This window comes from Ambystoma mexicanum, chromosome 7p, assembly GCF_040938575.1.
Source record: "Ambystoma mexicanum isolate Mex_15411 chromosome 7p, UKY_AmexF1_1, whole genome shotgun sequence".
Taxonomy (NCBI): Eukaryota; Metazoa; Chordata; class Amphibia; order Caudata; family Ambystomatidae; genus Ambystoma; species Ambystoma mexicanum.
The window spans coordinates 298,439,792-298,467,516 of NC_090939.1; the positions used below are offsets into that span (position 1 = coordinate 298,439,792).

General features: G+C 48.5%; 1 protein-coding gene across 1 annotated transcript in view; it reads left to right on the top strand.

The window, feature by feature from the left end:
* Nucleotides 1–27,725, top strand: part of LTN1 (listerin E3 ubiquitin protein ligase 1) — a 1,629,727-nt gene that overhangs the window by 956,146 nt on the left and 645,856 nt on the right. Inside the window, exon 20 of the mRNA XM_069636371.1 lies at nt 864–999. Coding sequence (XP_069492472.1) covers nt 864–999 — 136 coding nt within the window. The remainder of the gene's footprint in view (nt 1–863; nt 1,000–27,725) is intronic.

Consider the following 27,725-nt stretch of genomic DNA (forward strand, 5'->3'; position numbering starts at 1 on the left):
AAACTGCTCTGTTACCGAGGATTCCCAGCCTGACAACAGGGAATATTCACAGCATGTGAATCTATGGAAGATACCAATGCTGGAGAACTGGAGTTACAGGTAAGTAACATATTCCTTATCCTACCACCTCTATGTTGAAGATACCCACATCTTCTCTTTCCCTTCCTTCACCCCTAAACTCTCCAAAACGCAAGCCTTTTGTTTAAAAGGGGCTTCCCCGTAGAGTCCTTGCAGGCCTTTCCCCAGCACCCCTCACAGTTACAGATCTAAACAGTTGCTCTTTACAGTTGACTCAGTCACTGGTTGTCTTCCTGATAGGCCACACACAGCAGATTATTCCACATGTCTTGTAGGTATACGTTTTGACGCTCTAAGCTGTATTGCAACAAGCTGAACAGTGTCTAGGTCATCAGGGTTTCAAGGTGTCTAGCCAGAGTTTGTCCCAATTCCATGTCTTGGGTACCTGAACCTATTTCCCACACAAGTCTAATTACCCTCCTCGTCCGAAGATGACAGAAGTTTCATTTAGAAAAATACAAACCAGGTTGGTGTCCTGTGTAGTGTCTTACTACGGTACATGTGGCTATGGATTGGATCCACAATTTTAATAATGATAGTATATTAAATGTTTTTGTAGATTAAGAGAATACATCACTAATGTGGGGATTTATTTAATGATCTCTCCTCCTAATGAAGGGTGCATATGCAATGAACATACAGGACTTTAAAGTGTAGAACAGCTCTTTCTGGCCTCACATGTTTTAGTATATTCGTTGCTGCATAGGTTTACGATTACTACTCAGCATCAGTTGTTCATGTGTATGTAGTTTACTTTATTTTGTTAATTTTCAATTTCAATACAGGAGGCTTTGGATACCTTGCCATAATAAACTCGTGTTTGGACAACTCAGCCCTCGATTGCACAGACCTACTAACTGGACTACTAAAAATTATTTTGTCTTGGAAACAGAATTTTGAGGAAATCTTTCTCTTTAGCAGGTAACAAGACCCCATTTCTTTTAAAAGCTTTATTTTCAGTTTTCAGCATTTAGAATGCAGAAACATCAAACTTAACAAACCAAAATAAAACATAAGCAAATTAAATTGATGGTGACATATCAAGTGTCTTTCTGGGTCAAGCTGCCTCCTTCAAACATTTATCCGTGAGAGATTCAAAATCATTGCAGCTCTTAACATTCAAGGACAAGACTCAGATTTCAGATCTGCGAAACATTTATTAATTAATCTGGTCTATGATGGCATGCTTCTTTATCTTTTCCAAAGTCAGTGGAGACTGAAATCTGATTGTCATAGCTGTTGTTTTCTTCATAGCCAATAACACTGATACTTTTACAGACAGCATGCCAGTATAAGGCCACCTGGAGCTTTCGAGGGGTGTGCCACGGTCAATCGGGCTGCGTTTAATAAATGTGTGATTAAAAGGCAGATGGGGCTCACATGGTGTAATGCTTGCCTGTGTTGCTGTCCCCAGGAAATGTCAATATTTGGGTCCATGAAAGCTGTATACCCATAATATTTTATGTATGTAGTTCAAGATCTACCTTCAGTAGGACTTAGCTACAGGGCAACTCCACAATCTGGCTGACGGAAGATTGCCGGGGCTGTTGGAGTGGGGCGGGGGGTGGGGGGGATTGGTCTGTAAAACATCTGGGGTTTTAAGTACCATCTAAAAACATTGATTAATTGTTGTGCATCTTGATTATTTCTTTACCAGATTTATTTGACTCCCCAGAAATTGTTGTAACCCCCAGTTCCCATTCCCATCTTTGCATTTATGGGTGAGGATCGAGTGGGGATGAATCCAACAATGTATACGTTTGGGGAGTCCTACTTTCTCTGGTGCCGACTGACAGCAAGAGTTCCAGATCCATGGATGTTCTAGAGACTGCTTTGATGTTGCCTTTATAAGGATCTCCGATGTTTCCTTGCAGCAATTTGCCTAAGGCCCATTTGTTATAATTATCTATCACATTTCACTGCAAAAAATCGGGCGTGGGCGGGGGGCCCTCCCGCAACACTCCCTCAATCCCTGAATATCCCCCGCACCTTTCCAAGTACCTAAACCCAAACCCCTCATCTACATTTGTGGTGAAATGTGGTAAATAAATTAAAGAACAAATGGGCTGTGAACAAATTAACTTGAAAGGAAGTGGGCTATTTGCCCTTTATGATTTAGCCAATGGAGTAATTGTGCATATCTAAAGTGCTCAGTTTCAATTAGTTTGAGTGTTTCTTTACACTCCTTGAAAGCCAAGGTCTTCTGTGTGAGTGCAAGTCAGAGTGGGATGTCAGTCAATCAGTTTTGGACAAACCAGGAGAGAAATCCAGATTGTTACGTACTGCTGATAAAGAACCTAACCCGGAAGGGGATCCCACTCAGTTGGAACACCGGATCCTACTGGTACAAGAAACAATCTGTAGACTATGCGAGAGTACCACCACTTCTGCAAGTCCTCAGGCTTCAAGCCATGTGCGATTGCGGCCAACAGATGTCTATCTTGGATCTGCACTGAATTTGTCTCTACTGCCTGGGCAAGGACCCCGACACCCAGGATTGCGGGTCATGCCAGTCCCTGCACCCGAAGGCCCTCTGGGAAAGGGTGGCAAAGATCTTCATGTTTGTCTGCAGGAATACATTCCACTCCCTATGGACACCTTCATGTATAGGATGTATGACACAAAAACACTACAGGGTCACCCCTATTTTATACGTAGAAAGGACACCTGCTCCAAAAATGGGATGTCATGTAACATACCAAAAACACATAGTAGGATACCCTTCCTTCATATGTATCAAAAAAGGGGACACCTTAGTCTGTATAATTACTTTATATTGGATAATAAATCCAGTGCCATACTATTTTCAAGAGAACAACATATAATTTGATGGTGTTGCTTCTACAAATCTCTGATACATATATTCTATTAATACACATTAAAATCACAACAAATACTTATTCAGACCCACAGTCTGTGCAAAATTGCATTAAGGTGTTACATAAATTCCATAAAGTGCAACAGTATTTCAATTAACTGTTTGTGGGAATAGTATACAAGTGTCCTATTATAGGAAAAACAAAGTTCAATAGACCTTACTTATGACATGGTCCTCTCCTCAACTGATCACATGTGTGATTAACATAGTTCTGATCATCGATGGACACTCTCACCTAAAACACATAATTTATCAATGCTTAGGATACCACATAACCCACAGGGAGTCTAACCTCCCTCCAGGATGTCGGAATTTGACATCTTGCCAAAGGTGCACAAAGATGCTGAATCTCCCCCTAGTCACCCGATTGTTATTACTAGATGCTGATGAACACGTGTTGACACGACGGTCTGTTGCCGTACGCTTTGGTGCAAAAAGTGAGGCAAGTGTACATGCTGCCTCTTTAAATACTGCATTTCTTGGAAAAAGAATATATAGTTGTAGTTAAGTGGGTGATTTTATAATATGTCTTGCGAACATGTCTTTTGTACATTGGCCTGATGTGCCTGCTTAGTGCACATAAATGAATAGTTCAGTATTTTGGTGCTGGATTGGTGTGACATGGATTAAAAGTGGGTGCAACCTGGTTTATATACAACTGGAAGTAATTATATCTACGGCATCCTTGCACTTTTTGTTAGTAGGAGGCATTATTGGCCACTCTGAGAAAGCCTTTGGAGAATGAAATGTGGTTAAACCCAGTCTCTAGAAGTGGTGAGGTTTAATTACTCACTCTTTGAGGTTAGTAGTTATTGTTAGAATATGATTATGCATCAGAGTAAAATGGTTCACAGTGCACAGTGTCGGAGCTTATTTGTACATGTTTCATCATTGTTACAGCATGATGATACAAAGTGCATATTTGTTAGAGGGAATTTAAAAGGAATATGCTAAAAGTGGTCTTAACAGAAATAAAGAATGGCATTTGGTTATATAACAAGAAAGGAAAAAAGACCCATGGCATTTTGTTCATTGGAGTCTAGTGATGCAAATGCCAAAATATCATGTCCCTCTCACTATTTTAAGTGAAGTAGTAGAAAGTATCTATATTATGAGTAGATGTAGGGGAAAGAGTATCCCTAGAAAATAAATAAATGCCTTTTTGCATTTATCCAACCACATTATTGTTGTAATTGGGCACTGCTTGATTTATACACAGTGGGTGAGAAGAAATCTGTCTATATGCCTCAAGCTTTCATAAATGTAAGGATGGTGGGGATTAAGTCTGCAACTCCCGTTTGGAATTGAAAATAAAAAGCCCCATGCCTAAGTGGAACACCAATTAAGGTCAGTTTGTTGTTTAAGTGGCCATTTTCTAAAACTATGAACTAAACATTAAAACTCCTTTGGGGGGTCTTGAGATCTTTTAAAATTCTCTCTGTATTTTTTTATTTTTACATAGATTACTTTGGAACAGAACGTCTCTACTCCAATATGTGCATGAGTTAAGTTCAGTATTTATTTTGATATACGTCCTGATGAAGGCCCTTTGTGATTCTGGAGGAAACACCATGGATGAATGTATTCCTTCCTAACTTGGACGAAACACAGTGTCAACACCTTAAATATCGACATTTAATATGCAACGCCTGTCTTTTGTCATCCTGGAGGGAGGTTAGACTCCCTGTGGGTTATTTGGTATCCTAAATGTTGATACATTATATGTGTTAGGTGAGAGTGTCCATCTATGATTAGAACTATGTTAATCACACATGTGATCAGTTGAGGACCATGTCATACGTAAGGTCTATTGGACTTTGTTTTTCCAATAATAGGACACTTATATACTATTCCCACAAACAGTTCATTAACATACTGTTGTACTTGAAACAAGCACTTTCATGCATTTTTCACTTCATGAAATATATGTAACACTGTAATGCAATTTTGCACAGAGACTGTGGTTTCGAATTAGTATTTGTTGTGATTTTAATGTGTATTAATGGCAATACATTGTTTAATAATATGTCTGTATATGTATCTGAGATATTTGTAGAAGCAACACCATCCAATTATATGTTGTTCTCTTGAAAATAGTGTGCCACTGGATTTATTATCCAATATAAAGTAATTATAGCGACTAAGGTGTCCCCTTTTTTGATATGAGGCCAGGGTATCCTAATCTGTGCTTTTGGAATGATGTATGACATCCATGATGAGGATGGTGACTAGGTTCCCTTTGGGTTTGAACCCGTGGTTTCCTGGGAGGCGAGAGATTTCTCAGAGAATTTCTACTGGGAAAGTGACGATGTACTGGGACTGGCCGTAGACCTGCATGTCGCCAGTGGCTTGGATTCCTCCACAGAGATGGACATTCTGCCAGCTCCCACCCCAGGAAAGCCTCAAACCGCTTTTCAGGATTGGATTGCTAAGGTGGCCAGTAGTCTGGGGCTTTCAGCTCCCTCCATATGCAAGGTTCAGTATGAACTGTGCAATATATTGGACGATGCCCCCAAGAAGGAGGCACTCCTGCCCTTCAATGTGGCAGTGGAGACCCCCATGCTTGAAGGGTGTGAGGATCCTGCCTCTTTTCCAGCAGTGGACCGGGAACTGGCGAAGAAGAACCTCCCCGCCCCATCGGGCCTGGTGCCTCTCTCCTCTCATGCCTCACCGAAGAGTTTGGTGGATCAAGCCGGGACAAATACCCTAAGGACATCCAACTTCCCTTCCACCGGACAGGGAAAGTAAGAGGCTTGACGCTTGAGGTAAGGTGTTTGCATTGAGCAGTCTTGCCCTGTGTGCCGTGAATGCCTTGTGCCATGGCAAAGTTCTCCTTCGGCCTTTGGAAGGCTGTGGCTAATGCGGCTAAGCATGTCACTGAGGGAGAGATGAGGGGCGGTTTTCATAGTTACTGAGGGCAAGGAGACTGCCTAGATGTTGCTATCACGCCTGGATGCTGCGGATTGTGTGGGCAGGTCCATGGCCACAAACCCTTTGGTCAGATGCCACTCTTGGCTGAGGACCTCAGGATTTGCGGCCGATGTTCAGTCCAAGCTTTTGTACATTCCTTTCGATGGCCAAAATCTTTTTGGGGCGAAGGCTGATGAAGTCCTCCAGATGGTCCAGTCATCAAAGGCAACAGCTACGTCCTTGGGGCTTTCCGTGCAACAGCCCTCCGCACAGTCATATCGGGTAGAGGTTTTCGCCCACCCCCTGCCTCTGCCCAAGAGGCTGTGGCCCATCTGCCCCAGGAAGAATGTGGTGCAGACACTTCCTGAGAAGTAGAGGTACCCATAGGGGTGGTGTGGCTGCGGCAGCTGTCCCCGCTGCACTTCAGGGCACAAAGCTTCAGTGACGGGCTATGCCACTTAACACCAGTGGGGCGGTAGGCTTTCCCTGTTGATCCCAGAAAGGTCAAGGACCATGTATGACAATTGGCCCTTACAGGTCATTAAACAATGGTATTGCCTACGATTCCTACAGCATCCTCTGGACCATGGCCCTCAGGCTACCCCCTTGTCTTCGGACACCATCCTCTTGGAGGCGGTCCATCAGCTTCTGTCAAAGAGTACGATCGAGCCGGTGCTGTGCTCAGAACGAGGCAAGGGTGGTATTCCACCTATTTTCTAGTGCCAAAGAAGGACAGAGGCTTGTGTCCCATTCTGGACCAGCGGCTGCTGAACCTTTTTCTGCACAAGGACAAATTCAAGATGGTTAGACTGGCTCATATCTTTCAAACCCTCGATCTTCAGGACTGGTTGGTTTCACTGGACCTTTAGGATGACTGCTTCCATGTGCCGATTCATCAGAAGCAAAGGAAGTACCTGAGGTTCATGGTGGGCCGACATCACTACTAGTGCAAGGTCCTGCCATTCATTCTTTCTTCGTGTCCCAGGATTTTCACCAAGCTGCTAGCAGTACTGGTGGCTCCCCTCAGGAGCGATGACATTCATTTCCTTCCCTACCTGGATGACTGGCTTGTCCGCACTTGCTCCCTAAGGTAAGTGTCGGAATATTTACTTTGCACATGCACTCTATTGCACAGCCTGGCCTTTTCCCTGAACTTCAAAAAAGTCTCAAGTTTCGCAGTCCCTCCATTTTTATCAGGGAGGTCTTGGACATTCGCCTGGTCAGGGCTTTACCGCCCGAGGGCAGAGTGGTGAACATCTTTTAGATGGTCAATTTCCTCCAATTCCAGGAAAAAGTTCTGGCCTTGGCTTTCCTGAACCTTCTGGGTCTCATGGACTCCTGCATCCTAGTGGTGATGTTGGCGAGGCTGCGCTTGAGATTGCTTCACTGGCTTCTCTGTTGCCAGTGGTTGCAGTTTCAGTGCCACATGTCAAACCTTTTGCAGGTCTCGCACCAGGTGGTTCAGGATCTTGCATGATGGGCCATAGGGGACAACTTTCTGAGAGGTGCGTTGTTTCGTCAACCTTGCCCCACGTGACTGTTGTCAAGGATGCATCTCTGACTGGTTGGGGTGCCGGCCTGTCCAATCTGACTGTGAGCAAACAGTGGTCTCCCATGGAGTTTCGGGAACACTTCAACTAGCTGGACTGAGTGCTGGTCCTTCCCTCTGTTAAAGGCAAGACTGTTCTGGTCCTGACAGACAACACAGTGGCCATGCACTACCTCAACAAACGAGATGGTGTGGGATCCTTGCCTTTGTGCAGAGAAGCAATGCAGCAGTGGTTCTGGACTTTGGAGAACAGTCTCTCTGACGGTATTACCCATATTGACCTTTTACAATTGACGTTTTGCACAATTGACCTAATTATAGTGGTCCTAATTGACCTTCTGCACAATTGACCTTTATATTATTTTGTTAGGCAGAAACCTGTGCAGTTCCCTCTGGGACCACTGCAAAAGATTTAAGACTACAGGTGTTTGGCAGTAAACCCACTTGGTAGCAGTCTGTACCACCCAGATTTACCTGGTAGCTGTGGCTGAGCAGTCAGACTTCCCTCAAGAAGAGTTAGGCAGTATACAGAGCATACATAATAGGTACAGAGGCACAGTAGTACAAGCAAACACTGACCAGAGCTAGGTGTAAAAGTATATAATTATTTATTTAAAAGACACACTCATAAATTACACTAGCACAGAAAAGTTAAGTAAGTCAAAACACAGTCACTATTACTTATATGTACATCCCTAGTTGTTTGTTGGACAAGTCTAAGTTAACACCACTTATTTCCAAACAGAGGTGAGCGCTTAACGTTAGATGGCACTCCAACAAGTTAGTTAAAAAGGGAGGGAAAAGACAAAAGTAATAAACAGCAAGGCAAAACACTTTTCAGAGATTCACAGTGAGTTTAGAAAGGCAGTCTATTGAGGAGCAAGGAAGTTCGGTTGCCAGGCCCACTCTAGGGAAAGCCAGGCGAAAAGATGCCCAAGATCACACAATGTCACCAGTCTTTGCAGGTGAGTAGAAAAGGTTTTACCAAGTTTAGAAAAGTTTAGTTAGGGTGTCCCAGGCTTACCCAGGTTCGAGAGCCGATGGCTAAATCTACCCCGTGCAATCGGTGGCAAGGGAAGCCGGGCGGAACACGGTACCTTTTAAAATGGAAAGGATCCTCCAGCGGTGGAAGTTGTTCCTGGTAGTGGGTGCAAGTCGCGGCGTCGTCCAGAGGAAGAGAAGATCTTGTCGTGGAGGAAAGCTGAAGGTCGTTGCACTACCAGGGAAGAAACCAGCCGTGGAGTTTTTCCGGTTAAAAGGATGTTACCTCTCTTTCGCGGTTGAGGTAAAAAGTGGTATCCCGGTTGCCGGGGTGCTTGGCACAGGCAAGGCGGCCACGAGATGCTTCAGGGCGGCGAAAAGAAGGCAGAAACTGGTTGTCCCCACCAGTCAAGGGAAGAAGACTCTCCAGGCGGGAGATCTCCTCTGTCGTTGGGAAAAGTGGTGAGACGGTTCTGCAGGGCTCCACCGGCGGTGTCGTCTTGGCAGGTCGGCTCGGCTTCTCCCTCTTCCGCTTCTTAGGTCCTGTGGCGACTTCTGAAGAACCAGTCCCAAAAACCCTGCTTTTATGCAGCAAACCCCCATTCATACAGCCTAGCTGTCACTCAAACATGCTAAGTGGTGAGCGGGGCGGCTCACCACTTGGGCCAATCACACCAGAGTGCGACATGGGTTGGCAAGGCAACTCAGTCCAGGGTGCCTAAACCCCCTCCTACACCCCCTGTGGTACCCAGACAGAATGGCACCACTTTGGAGGGCTTCTGTGCAGAAGCCCGCCAAAAGTGGAACAAAGGCTCGACTCGGGTTCAGGGTTACTGAAGTGAACCTAGACGCCATTTTGGCGGCGAGTTCTGGCAAAAAATCCCAACCGGTGAATTTATATTAAATAAATAAACCGGCGGTATCTTTAACATTGCACCAAAAAGTGGTGCATAAAAATCAATGGGAAATCCCATTGGGAAGTATTCCGGTGGAATATTTCCGTGGTATCCACTGCCACCAGCCAGAAACTCGGCGAGGGGGGACGGGACAGTACCCCCTCGACAACAGACCCAGGGGCAATCTAATTGCCCCTACCAGTACTTCCACAGTATGATGGTTTGTACTGGTTAAGTTCCTAAGTTAAGACTAGTAAAGTCAATGGTGACTTTACAGACCCAGGGAGACAGTAGTCAGTCCCAGGGTGTGGAGTCTATGTTTGGGGGTCTCTATGACACCCCTGTGTTACTGCACTGAGGGTGCTGTGTAACACACATTCAAAAACCAATGATAGCCTATGGGGAAAAAATACCCCATAGCCCATAAGCACATAGCAAGTCACAGAAACACTCTCAAGTCATGCCCAAGAGTGAGGGTAAAAGAGTCTCACTCTTGGCAGGAGAAAAAAATAAACCCCAAAAATCCAGCAAAGCTGCTGGGGGACTCACTAGGTTAGGAAATTCGGCCTAAACAGAGAATTCTCCCTAACATATTTTAGTTATTTTATATATGTATTGGGTTGGTTTTGGATTATAAATAATATAAGGGGATTGGGTGGGGAGTTGCAGGGGATTTTGGAGTGGGTAGGGGGTTTGCAGGGGGTTTCCCCCCGCATACATGTCCTAATTGACCTTCTAAATTAGGTCAATTCTCCCGAGGTCAATTGTGAAAAGGTCAAGTAGTATACAACCTCTCTGACGGCAGCTCATCAGAACAGAAGACAGAATGTCACAACGGAGGCCGTGAGCCGACAAAACTTTGGCTTCCCACGAATGTGAGCTCTGCCAGGAAGTTCTGAAAGAGATCTTCCCCTTTTGGGGGACTCCTCAAGTGGACCTCTTTGCTTCCAGTGTCAACAGGAAGTGCACGTTTTTCTGCTCCAGGGAAAATCCTTGTCAGGGAGTTCTGGTGGTCGAGTGGACTTTTGACCTCCTTTATGCATTCCCACTGATCCCTGTCATTCCGCTGGTTCTCAAGAGATTGCACCTCTTCGGAAACCACCTTCATCCTCTCGTGCTGGACTGGACCTGGAGAACCGGCATCTGTAGTTGCTGGACATGGCAACTTGCTCTCCCAGTCGGAGGGGCGGTTTCTCCACCCGAACCTCAGCCGCCTGAACCTTCTTGCTTGCTACTGCGAGGCTTAAATTCAAGGAGTGGGACTTGTCAGGCAACGCCCTCGATGTGCACCTTTCAGCTAGGAGGCCCGCTACAAAATCCATTTACGCCTGCAGTTGGTGTACATTTTTGATTTGGTGCCAGTAGAGGAATCTGGATCTTTTATCCTGCCCACTATCCCCTGTGTGGATTTTCTGCTATCCTTGGCCCAATTTGGCCTGCAGATTGGCATTGTAAAGGGTAACACTGCTGCTATTTCAGTTTTCAAGAGGACTCCAGAACAGGGCTTGTTCTTCACAATCCCCACTGTTATGCAGCTCTTGCATGGTTTGTGTAACCAGTTTCCTTCCCACCACTTCGTTTTTCCGGCTAGGGATTTTGAATTTAGTTTTGAGATTCCTTATGGGTGCTCTGTTTGAGCCCCGCCATTCCTGTTCTATTAGATCACTCACCCTTAAGTTGATTTTCCTGGTTGCCAACACTTTCGCAAGACAGGTGAGGAAGCTCCAGACATTTTCCATTTTACCTCCCTATTTATTTTTTCCAAAGAGAATGTGGCTTGAGAATGAGGCCCTCCTTTCTGCCGATGGTGGTCTCGGATTTCAATCTCCCTCAGAAGTTTCATCTTCCTATTTTATTTTCCTCTGCTTTCCAAGCAAGAGGAACAGTTCCATCGGCTGAACCCGGTGCAGGGCAGATAGGCTAGGAAAGATGACTAGCTTTTCATGGGTTACGCTGGGGCTCGTGCTGGCAGGGCTGGCAGCAATCAAACCCTGTTGAGGTGGATCACTCTCCAGCATGGGGTCTGGCATGGATTCACATGCTCATGAATATTCCCCGTCGTCAGTCTGGGAATCCTCGGTAAAGAAAAAAATCAGTATCAGTTTCGTTTCTGATCTGTCTTTCTTGGTAGTAGCCAATCACTGATCTCTGGGTCATACTGCCCTCTCCCTAAGCCCCGCCTCTGGCAGCCATCTTCCGATTTTTACCGTACGCTCAAGTGTTGGGAGTCCTCGTGTTTAGCTCTCGAGTTTTGTACTGCGTTTTCATGTTTTTTCAGGAGATTTTCTCATTTTTTGGTTTAATCGAGCCTCAAGCTCCACCGTTTCTACTTCCGATAACGGGGACACGTTTGGGAATTCTTCTACGCCCCTCAAGGGTGAAGTTTTCGTCGAGTCTACACTTCTTGGAGGATTCCGGAAGATCTGCGGCCTACCTCAACAGACATGGCCCAGGACAAGGGAAGCTCGACGCCCGGATCCAAGCTGTTCAGGAACTGCCCTGGATGCGGATTATATAACGTTTTCAAGGAGGACGAGCATTCGCAATGTCTCTACTGCCTCCATGGGGACAAGATGCACGTGGAGAAGGACTGTGCGTTCTGCAAGAACCTTTCGGAACAGACCAAACAAGATCGTCGTTCTCGCCTCCTGGCTGGAGAAGGGCACAGCAAGTGAGAAGGCAAAGAAGTCGTCTGAGCGGGCTTCTAAGTCCTTTGGACAGGGGCCCAACCGAAGGCCAAGCACCGTGAGTCCGCGGGCTCCGGGAGCGCCGAAAGGTTGGGCTCTTCGGTTGCCAAGCAGGGTGCTACATCCCCGGCACGTTCGACCACGAGCCAGCGCTCTGGTTCGGGGAAGAGGAAGTCAGAGAATCCGGGTAGGCCGCTGGAGCGGACCCGGTCGATCTCGAAGGGGGAGCGAGGAGCTGACCCCCTCCCGCAAGGCAAAGGCCCAGGACGCACCTAAGGTAGTGAGGGCCTTGATCCACCTGGCTAAGGCCTCTACCGAAGTGGTCTGTGCGACCCTGGCGGAGCCGGCTGAGACTACGCCGATGGAAACGGCCTCTGGGCCCAGAGTATCCCTGCCGCCGCGGAGGGAATCCTCTTTCCAGCCCACCGCTAAGACCCCCCGGCTGAAAAAGAGGGCGGGGGGGCGGTGGCCATTACAGACTCTGAATCAGCCTCTGAGGAGGAACTGGTGGAGACCGAGAAGGGCCTCAAAGAAAGGTTCATAAACCTCAACGAGAGGTTCGAGAAGGTTCGATCCCAGGAGACGGTCCCTGCTGACGTGATCGAAGATAGCGACGAGGACGACGAACAGGGCCCAGTGGAGCGGCCATACCGTCCGTCGCAGCCATTGCCCGAGCCCCAGGATAGCTTGGCGGCCATTTTTTTGGCAATCCAATCCTTATGTACCGAGATAAGGACGAGATTACCACAGACCCTGACGGAGGATCCAGAACCAGGCCCGTTGGGGAAACCCTCCGAACAAGCAGAGGAGAGTCCACCCCTCTCTGCCCTTCGTGCCCGTGAGGCCGGTGGACCACTCATCCCCCTCGCCGGGCGAGGATACGGTGACGGATACAGCGACGGGGACAGACGACGGCGGCGATGACACAGCAGACATCCCGTCGTCATAGTCCCAAACCCCCCCCCCCCCCCGCGGGCATCCCCAGCCGACGAGGTTGGCTCTTTCCACGCCATGATAACCAGGGCATCCGAGCTCTTCCAGCTATGCCCTGAAGAACAGAAAAAGGAGGTGTTTCTGTACCAACGACAAGAGGCTAAGAGGAAGACGCTCCTCGCGGTGCCTTTACTTGACGACATCTGGGACGAGGGACTTGCTGTCCTCAAGAACCCTGCCACGACACCCGCCAAGAGGGACAGGTACGAGAAGAAGTACCGAGTCCCCGATGCCGCCCCCTTGTGCCTCAGAGCCCAGCCCACGCCGGACTTGGTCGTCTCGGCAGCGGCTAAGAAGGCGGCAGCGGGCGCGGCGGCTTCCACTTCCCCGACGGACAGTGAGGGTAAGAAGCTGGACTCTATGGGACGAGTCATCTCGTCAGCGGCAACGACGATTAAGGCGGCCAATGCCTTAGCGATTGAGGCCCGCTACGACAGGGAGCTCTGGTTCAAGATAGCTCCCCTGCTAGATTTCCTGCCTGATGTCAAAAGGGCAGAGGCCCTAGAAATTCTGCAGGAGGGCGAGGTGGCGTCGGATCACGCCATTACGGTGGCAATGGACATTGTTGATACCGGATTTCGCCAACTGAGTTTGCCTCCGACGACGAGGATGGCTCAAGGCGACAGACTTTCGCCAGGGCGTCCAGACCAGAGTGTTGGACATGCTGTTCGATGGCAACAACCTCTTTGGTAAGGCGGTGGATGAGTCTCTACAGGCCATCAAGACCGACTTGGAGACGGCCCGGGCCCTTGGGGTGCTTCAGCAGCGACGGCCCTTTCGGAGCTCTGGAGGCAGACAGGGTGCTTCCAAAGGATCCAGCGATGGCTCCTCCACCTACCACCAGGCGGCCCGCTCCTCTTCCCCGGAGGCCTACAGAGGTTGCGGCAGGAGGCCAAGGCGGCAAGGCCGCTTCCAAGCAAGACTGACCCGGCAGGGTGGTCGGGCCCCCACCGAAGCACCCCAGTGGGAGGCCGACTGACGAAGTTCGTCAGAGTGTGGGAGTCCATCTCCACCGATCGTTGGATATTGGACACCCCTGCCAACGGGCACTCGCTGGAATTCCTAAAGAAGTGCCCTCGCATTCCTCCCATTGCCAGGAAGGAGAATCACGTCCCTCAACTGCTGTTGGAGGTAAAGGCGATGCTCAAGAAAGGTGCCATTGAGCTCATTCCCGGGAGGCTCCGGGGCTCCGGAGTATACTCAACGTACTTCCTCGTCAGGAAGAAGACAGGCGGTTGGCGCCCCATCCTAGACCTGCGTCGGTTAAACAAATACATCAAGGCGCAGAAATTCAGGATGGTCACCCTCCAGCACTAACTGGGACAGCTGGAGGAAGGCGACTTCCTATCGTCGCTGGACCTGGAGGATGCTTACTTCCACATCCCCATTCTAAAAAGGCACAGAAAGTTCCTCAGGTTCGTGGTTCAAGGACGCCACTACCAATTCAGAGCCCTACCATTCGGATTAAGGTCGGCAACCAGGGTTTTCACCAAGTGCCTGGCACCAGTGGCGGCGCGGCTGCACCTGCAGGGGATCCACGTCTACCCCTACCTGGATGACTGGCTAATCCGGGCAAGGTCAAGGGAACTCGCTGTCGATCATACGGCGAGGACCGTCCAGTTGCTCGCGGAGCTGGGGTTCTCCATCAACTACCCCAAATCCCACCTGGTTCCATCGCAAGTAGCACTGTTTTTGGGGGCGAAGCTCGATACAGTGGAGCAATTGGCCTCTCCTTCAGAGGAGAGGACCAAAACCATCCTGGGCAAGGTACGGCGACTGTTGGCCACGGACATGGCCAGGGTGATGTCCATCAAGTCCCTTCTCGGGATAATGTCCTCATGCATCTACCTTGTACCCCTTTGCAGACTTCGGATGCGTCCGCTACAGGAGTTCCTTGACGCCCGCTGGTTTCAGGCGGGGGGCTGCTTCGAGGACAGGATCCCCCTCGACGAAGAGTTCCGTCGGGCGATTCTATGGTGGGGCACCCGGGCTCACCTCACGATGGGCACGGGCTTTCAAACCCTGGCGTTTCAGGAGACGGTGAGTACGGACGCCTCTCTGGAGGGTTGGTGGGGGCCACACCGGAGATCTCCACGCAAAGAGGCCTTTGGCTCCCGGAGGAGAGGTCTCTTCACATCAACATCTTGGAGCTCCGTGCAGTGTTCTGGGCACTCAAGTCGTTCCTCCCGTCCCTCAAGGACAAAGTGGTGAGGATCTTCACCGACAACACCACCACGATGTTCTACATACGGAAGCAGGGAGGCACCAGATTCCAGCCCTATCCAAGGAGGCCCAGGATCTGTGGCACTGGGCCGTCGCCCAGGGGATGTTTCTGGTTCCCTTCCACCTGGCAGGAATAAAAAACACCATCGCCGACTAACTCAGCAGGGAGCTGCACTCGTGCCGCAAGTGGGAACTGCGCCAGGATCAAGTGGATCGACTCTTCCAACGATGGGGCAAACCCCAGATTGACTTCCAAGTGCCAGAGGTTCGCCAGCAGGTTCCCACAGCCGAGGCGCATGGGTGATTCTTTTCGTTCCCTTGGGGCGGCCTGTTTCTATACGCGTTCCCTCCACTGCCGTTACGCCTCATCAGCCAGCTCAAGAAGTCCAGGTGCAGGATGATCCTCGTCGCACTGGCCTGGCCGAGGCAGGTCTGGTTCCCGGACCTTCTGGACTTGTCAACGTCCCCGCCAGTCAGGCTGCCGGCGGACGCAGATCTTCTCTCCAGAGAAGGAGGCACCATTCTACACCACGACCCACACTCGCTGAACTTGCAGGCCTGGCTCCTGCAGCGCTAGAGTTTGCGGGGTACGATATCCCGGCTGATTGCAGAGAGGTTCTTGCAAAGGCCATGGCGTCCTCAACTCTCAAGTGTTATGGTCATAAATGGAAGAGGTTCTCTGTCTGGTGCCGTGCACAGAAGATTAACCCTCTGCGGATTACGGCCCCTCAAGTGCTGCCTTACTTACTGTTGCTGGCCAAAGCTGGACTGGCTCACGCCTCCATAAGAATACATCTGGCTGCCATCTCCTGATATACCAGGACTACGGAACGGGCGTCCTTGTGGTCTCTTCGCCTGGTAAAGGAATTTATGAAGGGACTATTCCGTTCATTCCCGCCGGTGAAGGATCCTGCCCCGGCGTGGGAACTTAATGTGGTGCTGACCAGGCTCATGGGAGCCCCATTCGAGCCTATGCATTTGGCGCCCTTGAAGTTCCTGTCATGGAAGACAGCGTTCCTCGTGGCCATCACCTCTGCACAACGAGTGGGAGAGATTCAGGCCCTATGTTGCAAGCCTCCATACTTGACTTTTCATGAGACAAGGGTAGTGCTTATGACACACCCCTCCTTCATGCCCGAGGTGCCATCGGACTTCCACCTCAACGAGCCCTTGGTGTTACCAGTTTTCTTCCCGTCGCCTTTGCTGCCGGCCGAGAGGACTTTGCACTCGCTGGATGTAGCTAGAGCGCTGAAGTTCTATGTGGACCGCGCAAAGAGTTTTCAGAAGACATCACAGCTATTCGTGAACTTTGGGCCTGTGAATCAAGGGAAGGCTCTCTCGAAGAGTTCCATTTCCAGATGGCGCTCCGGCTGCATCATGCATTGTCACCGGTTGGCAAACTGACCGCTGCCCGGCCGTCCGAGAGCCCATTCGACCAGAGCGATCGCTGCTACCACGGCGTTCCTGTCTGGTGTGCCCCTGCTGGACATCTGCAGGGCTGCTACGTGGAGGTCGACGCACACCTTCACAAGATTCTACTGCGTCGATCGGGACTCCAGGGAGGAGTCCAGGGTCAGCCAAGCAGTGCTGCGCAACCTGTTCGCTTAAGGTGAGCCTGGTGAGGAGGTAAGAGATGCTTAATGTTGAGTTGTTGTATTGCTTAATGTTGAGCCTGTTGCCACCTCCCGTCGTTGTGCATGTGTATACTGCTATGTATTCTTTTATTCATGAGCATGTGAATCCATGCCAGACCCCATGCTGGAGAAGGAACAAGTTACTTACCTGTTACTGTTGTTCTCCAGCATGGGTCTGGCATGGATTCACATGCGAACCCTCCCACATACCCCTCTGCGCTCTTCACTTGGTCATACTGCCACTTGGCGTGCTACCAAATCTGAGGATGGCTGCCAGAGGCGGGGCTTAGGGAGAGGGAAGTCATTGGCTGGGGGCAGTATGACCCAGAGATCAGTGATTGGTTACTACTAGGAAAGACAGATCAGAAGCAAAACTGATACTGAATTTTTTTCTTTACCGAGGATTCCCAGCCTGACGACGGGGAATATTCATGAGCATGTGAATCCATGCCAGACCCATGCTGGAGAACAACAGTTACAGGTAAGTAACTTGTTCCTTCTCTGCATCTCAGAATGCTAGGATTTTGCTGTCCAGGATGTCCCTGCGGGTTTCAAGGCACATTCTACCATAGGAGTAGCTGCCACCTCTACCCTGCAGAGAGGGGTTCCTGTCATGGACATCTACCATGCGGCAAGGTTGGTTTCTCAGCACACGCTCGCTAAGCTTTACCGCTTGGATACGCTTGTTAGAAAGTATGCCCATTTTGGTAGGGCATTCTCCAGAGTTTTCTGGTTATAGGTGGTGTCCTCGCTCCCTCACTCCTCTGGATTTACGCAGTGCTTTTGGAATCCATCGTAGATGAGGAATCCATGAGAGGAACGAATCAATTAGAAGAATAAATTACTTACCTCTCTGTAATGTACTTTTTGACGACTGTTCCTCCCACGCATTCCTCATCGCCCTCCCTGCCTGCCCCTCTTTGGGTAGCTAGTACACCTTATTTCTGCGGTTTGTCTGCATCAAAGTGCCAGGGAAAAAGAGAGGAACTGAGGTTACGGGGTGCAGGCCTCAATGTATGCTGGCCCCGGCATCATGTCCTGCGTGGGGTGCGCAGAGTTGTCGGGCGGAGCCGTGCTGCGCTCCTTGGTGGCGGAAGAGTTTCAGAGGAACAGCTGCGCTGGCCTAGAGATATCATAGATGAAGTACCTGTAGGAGAAACATTCGTTGGGGAAAGGTTTCGGTTTCTTTGAAACAGAATTTACTTACTGTATAAGCACCTAACATGTGCACACTAAATAAATACATTTATTTAAAAAAATGGAGACCTGGCTTCAGAGGTTCTTTCCCCATAAGATTCCTACAGTAGGATTCTATTAGGTCCACATTTTCCTGCTCCCCATCATAACTGTGGCCTAAAGTCTACTACTTTTGAGATGTGTTTACGCATCCACGGCTAAGGAGCATAGTTCCTAAAAGAGAATATTAATGTCTACAACCCATCAAGGCCACTCGGATCAAGCAACAATATCCGCTTTGTACCAGAACCATAAAACAAAAGAAAATTCGGAGGATCATCTTTCTCTCACCTGGTACCAACGACCTGCAATGAGCTACCAAAAAACATACGTAACACAAGAGATAATCTTCAATTCAGAAAACTACTCAAAACATGTCTCTTTGCCCAGTACCTGAAGGAAACGACAAGGAAACACATACACAACAGGAAACAAGAATCCCTGATAGAGAACCAGTCTTCCTTGATTTCGTAGCTTAACTTTCAAATCACAGGGCGGGGGCAGGGAGATGTCATTACTGCATACTGCTATGCCAAAGAGGAAACGTAGGTAGGACAGGATCCCGTTTGGGAATAAGCAAGGAGGCACCGAGAGGGGATGGGGAGGACGCCTTGGTACACATAGGCAGAAAAGCACCACTGAAACGGAATTGGTCAGGAAGGGAGCAGAGTACTGTAAACCGTACATCGCCAACCGGGGCGGGGAACACGCTTGCTTCACCCAGGTACACACACCACTAAACTAACAAAGAGGAAAACTGCCACCCAATATGCTTTTTTATTTTTATTACCTCTTAGTTTGCGTTTCTTTGTTCCACATGAACGGTTATCCTGCGAGATTGGTATTGTAGCTGGTCCGTATATTTGGCAGGTATGAAGATACCTGCCAACTATACGGACCAGTTACAATACCAATCTCGCAGGATAACCGTTCATGTGGAACAAAGAAACGCAAACTAAGAGGTAATAAAAATAAAAATAAACCCAACCTAGAAAACCTCAACTTTCCCCATGCACTTCTCACACCGACACAACCACTTCTCCGCACAGCAACCTGCACGTACTTCACCACACCGTAACAACAGACAAAAAACACACAACCCATATCAACTGCGCATGGGGACTCTCACTGATCCGATAACCGCCCTCAAGCTCAGCGCACAGTGAAAACCGAACTGAAGATGCCAACAAAACATCACAGCTATGGCTCTCCTACTCCAACTACACCCTACTAACCACCCAGCCCCTCCTTTTTCATATCCGCCAAAGCACCTGTGGAGTGCTTCCGGTGGTGACGGTGCACAGTACAAATACCTTTAACATAACATCCTTTGTTTACGTAATTTGGTGGCCAAGAAGTGGTTCCATTTGTTGCCTTTCAAATAACATGATTAGTTGATAGTATGCATGCAGTGTTTTCTGCTATGCATGCTTCTAATTGGCTCCTTCCTATCCTTAATTCATGCCCGGCCTTTTACGTGCTAAATTTCTTATGCTTCTCTTTCCATTCTTTAATGGTTTATTTTTTGCAGCTCTCCACATCTCAATTCCCTGCACCTCATAAAGGCAGCTATTTTACTTTCATCCCCCACAATCACCTTCCCTGTGTCCCAGATCCTGCTCAATTCATCACCCTTGCATCCATATCCACAAAATACTGCTTTATTGTTTTTGTTAGTCCAGCCCGAATTGATATATTCCTCAGAATTAAATCTTCCAGTCTCCATAGTCTTCTTTCGGGTAGAGGTACAGCACATGCTAGTATATTTGGGGAACTGGATCATGACCTGATAGATACCGTTGACCTATTTCAATGGATGAGAGTCAGGGAATAAGGGGACAATGGGACCAAGATTATTTCAATTCTAGGAATGTGGGAATAAAATGTAAAGTCCCTTTCCCCCTCATGGAAGAACCACCTGGCCTCGATCAATGTAAGTTCTCTCAATGGTTTCCCTAAGGCTTGTACATTTATTCGATGTAGTTGTGATGAAGGTAACATTTTATCTTCATGTCATTCCAATATGCTGTTGAAATCCCCCATGATTATATTTCTTTCGCTAAAGGCTCCTATGATAGGAATGAGTTGATGGAAAAATTGATCCTGATTTCAGTTTGGCCAAAAAGTTTAATTTGTGTGAGCATTTGTCCCTCAAATCCCATTTTCCCATTAAATATCTGCCCAAAGAGTCTCTACGAATAGCTTTTTTAATGAAGTGGGTGTGTTGTTTATCAAAATCGCCAACCTTCTTTTCGTGGTCCCGCTTGTGGCAAAGAACTGGGTTGGTAACGTTTTCAATGCTAGTCATGTTTCGTCTTGTTGGTGGTGAGTTTCTTGTACGAAAGTCTCCATTTCACTTAGTTAAGGATGGTTCTACACTTGGAGGGTGAGCTAAGATCCTGAACATTCAGGGGTGTGAACACCAGTTCAGCCATTGAATAGGTGTCCTATTAACCCACCCATATCAAAGGCTCCCTCTGCCCCAGACACCATTCATATGTCTCGAATTGGAAACAAAACTATGACTAATGAACCAGTAGAGAAACAACATTATATAAGGCTGGTGACTCCACCTCAGGTTGGTCATAAGAACTCCTTTTCAGCAAAAAAACTATTTTCTTAACAGTTGGTTTGATGGGTGTGCTTTTCCCAGGAGAGACAGCCCAGGACTTCAGGTTGCCTGCCCTCCTCCAAATATGAATTAATAGTAGCATCTAAGGCCACGTGGATCCTAACTTGACCTTTTCAGTATCCTAACAGTAAGTGTTTAAACATCTAATAGACATATGTGAGCCTGTAGTGAATGAGCTGTAATTTCTTGCTCAATAAACTCCGGAAATAAAGGATGTGAAGACTGTGCAACTCTTCTACATACTCAAGACTGATACTTGCGATCATATATCTGCCTTTACTTTCTCAGAAAGATTGCCCTCCATCTCTATCAGTGTGTTCTCTCTTTCTTTCTCGGACCACTCTCCTTCTATATCCTTAGTGGGATGCAAGAGTCTGTATTCGCCACGGCTTTTAGCAAGAAGGGCGAGTCCTGTTCCTTTGAGATATCGTGATTATGGCCATCTATTGAAGACAAAGGTTTATATGGATGACCCCATCTATACTTTATATTGTTTTCTCTAAGCCAGATTGTGATGATTCTTAGACCTTTTAATTTCATGAAGGTACTCGTGCTAAATCTTGAAATAGCAATGTTTTCATCTCTAAATTGAATCTTCATTCTTCTGGCTGTCCTCATAACCTTCTCCTTTGTTTGGAAGAGGTGGACTCAAGTGAGCACATCAGGTGTGAGCTTTCTAAATTGTTGAAATGGCGTATGTGCTGACGTTTGAGTCTCTCACAGTGGTGGCATGGTGATTGGCAAAGGCTTTTGTTAATGTAACAATGAAGAGGAAACCTATCTCTCCGTAACTCCAAGAGGGGTGTCCCTGCCCCCATTAAGGAACTAAGGAATCAGTCAGAATGTCCAAGTAAACAAGAAGAGTCCTCTGTTGTGTCAGAATGCCTATTTCTATCCCTCACACCTAACTTATAAGAAAAGCATAGTGGATCTTTTGGACCAGATGAATGACTCCATTCTTCTGGACAATGAGCCACAGTTCCAGGGCGTGGCTTGGCAGCCATGGAGTAGGCTGCATCTCCAAAGAGCTCTGTGATCCGGCAAATGATCTGTGTAAGCGCGAGCTGCCTGGCAGCAGATTGCAGTTGCAAAACAGCATCATAGACGTGTGAATGTCAAGGGATCAAGAAGCGCGTATCTGCAGACGAATTGATTCAAGCAAACGAAAGATTTGATACTTTGTGTCCCGGATTGCGAGCTGTAACAACAACAAGATGGCGGCGACCCCGAGACAAAGGGACCCTTGAAGGCGACAGGAGCGGCAGTGGAGTGGACTGCTGAGGAAGAAACAGCTGACAAGCCGCTGCAAGCTGGTGTGCAGCCGTGACAGCACAAGAACATTGGCCTGCAGGCAGACGAGGGTGCGGAGTACGGAAACCCGCGGTATACAGACGACGCTTGTGACTGCACGACACGGAAGGTAGAGCGCACGGTGGCTCCTTGCCGTGCGGGCACGGTGACCACGTCGTGGGCAAGGCTGCCCGGTCGGAAGAACTGCGGCCCCGGCCCCGAGAGGTCCTGGAGGCACAGACGCACACAGACGGTCAGCGCCCCCCAGGAACAGCAGCGCGCATAAGCGCATAGGATGCACTGCTGAAGGCGGGTACACCCGCAAGGACACCAGCGCGTCTGGGGCTTGCGGTCCTGGAACCGTAAGTGTTGCGCCGTTAAGGAGGGGGCAGTCGTTGAATGGCACACTGCACATGGCATTGAGCGAGAAATATGGCTAAAAAGGGATGGAGAGAACGCGGCCTGGGAAGGGCATGCCCCCAAGACTAATAGACAGTGCCGTGATACGCGACCCGTAGGGTGTGAGCGGGTACTAAGGCAACCGGTATGCGGCTGCATGCAGGCTGGTGGAAGCACGTTGGGGACCACGTGCGCGCTAGGAAACAGGATCGGGCGCGTGCCACTGGCGCTGGAGGCAGCAGGAACTCTGAAAACCACATTGCCAGCAAGCAGCGACAGGGAGATCCACGATCAGTGAACATGGTATGATACCGAAAAACACGACAAGTACTGTGGAACACTGCATGTGGCCACCTGTACCCAAAGAGAGGCCCAGAGGGAAGCAAGCACAGTAAGAGGTGGAGAATGGACATTGGGAAACGAAGAAAGCGCTGCTGACATAGACAACTATGCAAATTGGATCAGAAAGAAGGCACTGCTCAACCACAGAGTGAACACATGCAGCTCAAAAAGGAAAGGCAAGCCTAAATGCCATGGTGCGCGCAGCACCAGGCTAAGGAAAGGAAGCAAAGCCCTGTAAACAACACACGCAGGAGGGCTGAGTAGGTGGAGACCCAGAGGCCATATGCAGAACACTGAGATAGCACTGGGACAGAACTGGACAGCTGTGGACCCCCCCCTTAACCCCCCCCCCCGAGGTCAGCAGGCACGGGAACTTCCTGAAATGTGTGGTAGAGCTGTATAATGCCCCCCTGAGGCGATGCTCACAACGCAATGACCAAGTAAAGTCTGTAGAAAACAGTGAGGGGGGACCCAAGAGCAAAAGTGACCATAAATAACACGCACCAGGAAGAGCGGAAGAAACGGGCAAGCTGATGCGCAGGCGGCAGCGCAGCATGAGACATTAAATGCGACTGCAGTAAAGTGAAGGTGCAGTTTACGACCAAGCGCTAAAACACAGCTTGGGAAAAACAATCACTAGGGAGCATTGATACCCATAACAACTGAAGAAAACACACGAGAAGTAAGAGCTGCTAACCCAATGTGAGGACGGGCTCTGGGGTACAAATAGGGTGGAGCGTTGTCTGTAAGGGGGAGGTAAAGCCAAGGGCAAGGAGCCCACGATGGACATTTTTGCTAAGTCGCAGCAACCGCCCACCACCCCAGCACAAGGTACGGCAACCGCACTCGCAGACATGGCTTCACCACGAGAGGACAACATAATCTTAACAGCCATTACGGAGCTGAAAACCTTGTTGGGGGACATCGATGGCAAACCTGAGAACTGCACTGGAAACCAAAATAGATGCACTGGGAATAGAGGTTAATCTGCTGAGACAAGATGTGAGAGCTTTGGCGGAACGAACGAACGAGCGGCCTAGAGAGTGCGGTGAAAACCAACACAGATACCAGCACAAACAATGCCAGGGAAGTCTACATATTGAAACAGGTGGCTAACCTGGAGGCCGAGGGAAGAGCGAGACGCAATAATATACACGTGGTCGTTCTCCCAGAGGGAGAGGAAGGGCAAGACCCCACGGACTATGTGGAGAACATGATAATACAAGAAATAAGAGCTAGCAAGCTCTCCCAAGGGTTCGCAATTGAGCGTGCACATAGGGCTTTGATGAGGAGACCGCAACCCGGAGCCCCCCCTAGAGCAATTATAGCAAAAATCCTGAACTACAGGGACAGAGAAGATCTTGGAATTTCTTCGAAAGGAGGGACGATAACAAGGGCGTCCGTGACCATCACTGCATATCCTGATTACACCATGCTGGTGCAAAGACAGCGGTATAGCTATGTGGCGATCAAGAGGAGACTGCGCACAGCCGGATTCAAATACATGCTCTTGTATCCTGCAAAGCTCAAGATTTTCCACCAAGGCAAAGTGCACTTTTTTGATACCCCGGAGGAGGTGGCGACATGGCTGGAAGCACATGGCTGTCCGTAATGAGATGAGGAGCAAGGCCAGCAAGAACACGATAAGTGACCACAATGCCATGCATGATCAAAAGAGGGAGGGAGGGAGGGGGGGCCGGGGGCAGAGACTGCATAAGTGGTAAACAAGATAGTACCGGGAGAAGCTAAACATGTGACAATTGGACATGTGGGACTAGAATATAAATTGCAAAACGCAAAATGGGCAGCGATGAGGGCGCTTAGCCTGATAAGTAAACTAGGAGTTACAAGATGGAGACAGTCTACCCCCGGGAATTAGAGTAGTAGGACCGCCATTAAAGGCGATATCTCCCTGCTGAGCTGTGAGTGGGGCAATTGCTGGAAAAGGGCTAGATGCGGGGTGCCTGAGATCCAGGGATGGAGCTGGGCATCAGTTGGGGAGTGTAGATATGGGAGGGGATTGCAGTGGAAGTTGAGGCAGGGAGGGAAGGGTGGGATGGGGGGTGATAGGGTTGGGGAGGTTAAGGTGTTTATAGTTAAGGGGAGTTTATTTTGGGGAACGAGCCTACAAGAAATGAGGGACTTTTCAGATATGGATCGTACTTGCGGAGGGGGGAAACGGAATCCTAATATATCATGGGGGACCTTAAAATAATTACTTGGACTGTTGGAGGGCTCAATAGCTACCTAAAGAGGATCAAGGTTATGATGTACCTGCGCAGACAGAAGATAGACATAGACCTGATACAGGAGACTTGCCTCACAGAAGAAAAGTTAGAGGTGATCCGGAAGAAATGGAGGGGGACTGTGCTAGGCGCAACATACTCTGCCTACGCCAGCGTGGTGATTACTGCGGTGGCTCCGCATGTCCCATTTCAGTTGCTACAATCTACAGTCGAAGCAGACGGGAGGATGGTTATAATAAGGGGAATGGTGGAAAACAAGTTAATAAGCATAGTAAACACATATGCCCTAATCAGGATACTGCGGCATATTTTGGAAACCTATACAACAAACTCAGCACATGCCTAGGTGGGGCGGTGATTTGGGGAGGAGACTTCAAACGCGCACTAAACCCGTAAATTGATAGATTAGATGGTAAAGTAGATAGGCCCACTCCCGCCGCAAGGGCGTTGCAGTCACTGTTAACAGACTTTGGATTTGAGGATGTATGGAGGGCGAGCCATCTGCGAGACAGGCAATATTCGCATTATTCGGCCCCACAGAATTTACACACCAGGCTGGACTACATGTTCGTCACCCAGGAGCTAACAGAAATAGCACAGACAGAATATAAAGCGAGGGTCCTATCGGACCACTCGCCACTGATACTGGTATGGCAATATCGCCCCCCGAGAGCAAGGATACCAACTTGGTGCCTCAGTGCAGAAGCGTTGAAAGATACAATTTTCAGGGAAGATTTGAGAGAGGAAATAATAGACTTTTTTGAGATCAATACAGGCAGTGTTGAGACAGCAGGTATGCTCTGGGAAGCCTTTAAAGTAGTAGTGAGGGGAATAGCCATAGCAAAGTCCAAGTGACTACAGGGAGGGATATTGGCTGACTTGCAGAAAGAGAACTAGAAGCGGTGGCAAAAAGAGGAGGTGATACCAAGGAAGATATTAAAACAATACTCAGTCTGCAACAGAAATGTGCTGGGCACTGGGAGAGATTGTGTAACCTCAACTATAAAAAGTACATAGAGAGACAGCATGCAGGAGTGGATAAACCAGGAAGGGCCCTGGCGTGGTTATATAAAAGCGAGACCCCTAGACCCGTAATCAGAACAATAACTAAAGAAGACGGGCACATAGTGGACACCCAAGAAGGCGTTAATCGGGAATTTGTAGATTATTACCGAATCCTTTATGGAGACAAAGAGGGAAGCGACTGCAGGCAAATAAGAGAAACACTCAAAGACATTGGGTTGCCGGAGATTAGCACAGAGGAGCGAGAGGGGCTGGATGCTCTGATTACTCTAGAGGAGCTAGAAGAAGTGGTGGTGCAGCTACCCACTAGCAAGACTCCGGGGGCCAATGGACTCCCTAGCAAATTTTTATAAATTGTATAAGAATGAGGTGCTCCCCCCGCTCTTGGCAATGTTAAATGAGGAATATGAAATAGGAAGACTACCAGAGTCCTTAAGGGAGGCGATCATCATACTGCTCCCGAAACCCAGCAAGCCTGGCAGTGATTGTGGCTCATATAGACCACTTTCGATGCTGAATCAGGATAGCAAGATGCTAACGGCTGTCCTGGCAAACAGAATGAGGAGGATTATTACTAAATTAATACACCCCGACCAGACTGGTTATGTCCCGAATATGAATATATCCAACAACCTCGGACTACTCCACCGAGTTGTGGAATATGCAAATGGGGATGCAGGCGAAATGGCAATTGTATCGCTAGACGCAATAAAGGCCTTTGACTCAGTCAAATGGCCTTGGCTAATTGCAGCCCTGGCCAATTATGGAATAGGACCTGGATACCTCAAATGGGTTAAACTATTGTATAGCACACCGCTGGCCAGGGTTAGGACAGGAGCAGTAATATCAGAGAGGTGGCAACTCAGCAAAGGCACTAGGCAGGGTTGCTCGTGGCCCCCTATGCTGTATATCTTGGCCATAGAGCCCCTGTCGATATACCTGAGGCAGCAATATGATATAATAGGCATCACCATAAGTGGGGAATCGCATCTAATCTCTTTATATGCAGGCAATATGCTATTGTATCTGCGCTACCCTGAACAAAACCTCCAATATGTCCTGGAAGTGATGGAGCGATTTGCAGGACTGTCTGGCATAGCAGTGAATCCAAACAAATCTTGTATATTCCCATTTTGTAGATACCAAGGGATCCCGTTAGATCGGCTACCTGTTTTACGGATACCGTGGGAGGTTAGTACGTTCCGATATCTTGGGATAGATATCTATCATACGGTGGAAGCAGAGCACCAGCATAATATACTGGGAAAGCGATCAAGGGTATTGAAAACAGTATGAAGTTCTGGGTAAAACTCCCCTTGCCGATGATGGGACGAGGGGCTATGCTGAAAATGCTGGTCCTGCCTAGACTGCTGCATTATTTCGGAAATATCCCGTACCCGATACCAAAACGACTCTTTGCTAGGATACATAGCATATGCAGGGGATTCCTTTGGCATGGGACAAGGAACAGAGTTGCCCTTTGGAAACTACAAAACTCATACGAGAGGGGGTATACAATTGCCAATCTACGAGATTTACTATATAGCAAGCCAGCTGCAATATGTAGCAAAATGGCTCTCAGAAGAACCAACCTCAGAGTCTAGGCTGTTTCAACGGGAATGTGCCCCATTCTTCTTAAAAGAAATGATGTGGTTGCTAAGAACGGATATGGAAGGGCGCTCAAGGATGATGAAACTGGGGTGGGAGATATGGCGTAGAGCCTGCCAG